This window comes from Trichechus manatus, unplaced genomic scaffold (genome assembly GCF_000243295.1).
Source record: "Trichechus manatus latirostris isolate Lorelei unplaced genomic scaffold, TriManLat1.0 scaffold00017, whole genome shotgun sequence".
Classification (NCBI taxonomy): Eukaryota; Metazoa; Chordata; class Mammalia; order Sirenia; family Trichechidae; genus Trichechus; species Trichechus manatus.
The window spans coordinates 26,178,750-26,181,126 of NW_004443953.1; the positions used below are offsets into that span (position 1 = coordinate 26,178,750).

The 2,377-nt window shown below is 35.0% G+C and overlaps 1 protein-coding gene across 12 annotated transcripts in view; it reads left to right on the top strand.

Annotated features, from left to right (window-relative positions):
• Positions 1 to 2,377, top strand: part of DSE (dermatan sulfate epimerase) — a 140,921-nt gene that overhangs the window by 77,609 nt on the left and 60,935 nt on the right. For 11 of the 12 annotated variants that reach the window (XM_023727703.1, XM_004372487.2, XM_023727698.1 and 8 more), the window contains one exon: positions 1,600 to 1,807. The exons of the other annotated variant lie outside the window; for it this stretch is intronic. In XM_023727703.1, coding sequence (XP_023583471.1) covers positions 1,600 to 1,807 — 208 coding nt within the window. The remainder of the gene's footprint in view (positions 1 to 1,599; positions 1,808 to 2,377) is intronic. 12 annotated transcript variants of the gene reach the window in all.

Sequence of the window (2,377 nt, forward strand, 5' to 3'; positions counted from 1 at the left end):
TCTTCTAAGGTACAACTGGCTCATGTATATGTATACATATATATATATATATATATATATGATTTAAGAATTTATTAATTTCTTTGAGAGTTTTGTAACAAAACAGTATCTAAGATGTTAGAAAAATTTTAGGAGGTAAATTTTTCATCAGGATGGTATCCCCCCCTGGTGAAATGTAATTTTTAGCCAGTACTTAAATCTTTTTGGTCTGGTTGTATACACATGATAGACTCTCCATTATTGGATTAGTAATCCCACAAATACTGCAGAAAAAAAGAACCATTTTAAGATTTAGTTTCTTGACTTAATTCAGAAACATATTGCTTTATTGCTTAGACATTCAGGAGAAACCTGTTTTGCAGTTTATCTTGATAAACAAAGACTATCTAAAGCAAAACCAAAAACCAAACCCACTGCCATCGAGCCGATTCTGACTCACAGCGACCGTGTAAATGGTCTCAGTGCTATGTGATTTGAGTTTAGATCTCAAAGCCAGCTACATCTCGGCTTACATCTGTTGTAAGCTGTGTATGTGGCTACTTTCTCAGCTGGAAAAGACAATATGAACACCTATAAAAGAAATTTTTGTGTCAATTAATTCAACAAACCTTTATTAAACATCTGTACTAGGCAGAGATTCAAAGATGAATAAAACGCACCCTTTGCTTTCAAGGAACTGTCAGGTTAGTACAGGATTTGGAAAATCACCTTTTATAAAGATCTTCTCAGAAGACCGTTTACTAAACTGTTAGAAACAAAAACATTAGCTATCTGTTGCATAAATCCATTCATGGTAGCATTTTGGAATAGGCTCCCATTTTAAGTCAGTATGTTCTCAACTACATTTCTCTTTTTTTGCTACAGTTGGTCTTATAGTTTTGTCTTTCTGGCCTGGAGTTATCTCCTGCTCTTCTTTCTCAAGAATACCTAGAGCATAACCAGTCTTACCTGCTTTTTTCATTCCCTCTTCCAGTAGTAATATCTGGCTTTATGACCCTTGCATTTTCTTTCTTTCTTTTTTTTTTTTAAGTTTCCAGCAGTATATATTGGCAGGATCTTCGCTGGGAATTATTAGGTTTTCTTCCTATAGAAGTTCAGTTTCTTCTCTGAACCTTATACATAGTATAACTTTTAATTTACTAGAAGCCAAATTGAAGTACTTCATGTTATTATCTTGGCCTAGAATGCAGGATGAGTTGGTGAGAGAGCTAGCATTCACTCCGGGTTCACAAGCTCCCCATACATGAGTGTAGCCATGTGTATATATAGACATAATTGCATATAGCATGGACATTGGAAAATGAGGAAAGTAGACAGTATACATAAGCATTAATAGGTGTGACACTTCCATTAGCAATGGCAAGCTGCCATATCAATGACGTAACAAATACAAACTTGCTCTCAGGATTCATGAAAGACTTTCAGGGGGCCTCTAATTAATTGGTCTGAGGTAGAGCATGGGAATTGTGTTTTTGTTATTTTTATCCAAGATATACAATTGATTGTAATTAGAAACCAAGTTTAAAGATCATTGTTAAGACTTTTATAGGGGTATGCAGTTTGAAACATCTCTTAATTCTTTCAAACTCCCCCCCCCAGGATTTCAAAGAACTGTGGCTATTGCAGACTCAAATTACAACTGGTTTTATGGTCCAGAAAGCCAGTTAGTGTTCCTGGATAAATTCGTCATGCGTAACGGCAGTGGTAACTGGCTGGCCGATCAAATCAGAAGGAACCGTGTGATGGAAGGTCCAGGGACCCCATCCAAAGGGCAGCGCTGGTGCACTCTTCACACAGAATTTCTCTGGTAGGACACGTTGAGCTTTAAAGAGAAATGGTACCCAGTGATATGATTCATGTCATGTGCTACTTTCTTGAATTTAAAATGAAAAATTAATCTGAAACACCTTTAACCCTTTCTCCATGCCACCCAAGTACACGAAGCTTCAGTTCTATTTATATCACAGTGTTTGAAGCTCTATTAGAAAGGTTTCCTTATGTTTAAGATCTAATTACTGTTTGTACTTTTTGATTATTTTGTATTAGAGATGTCCCAGACTCACACAATTTCAAAATATAAGTTTTGATTTATATCAGTTTTGAAATCATATAAAGAGAAAATCACAAAAGATAGACTGGGTTATTCTGGTTATTACACCCCCCCAAAAAGTAGTAAAATTCTTTGGTAAATGGAACATTATAATCTTCCAATAACAAAACTGTTACTAAATTTTCAAAAATGTTTGACAACATTTGACAGCTTTATTTTAATGATAAAAGAACTGTGTAATTTTTTTTTTTTTTTTTGCCTTATTCTTTTAAGCCAAGAAGGAGAAGCCTGGGTCTCCTTTTTTTAAGTGCCAGATATATTGTTGGC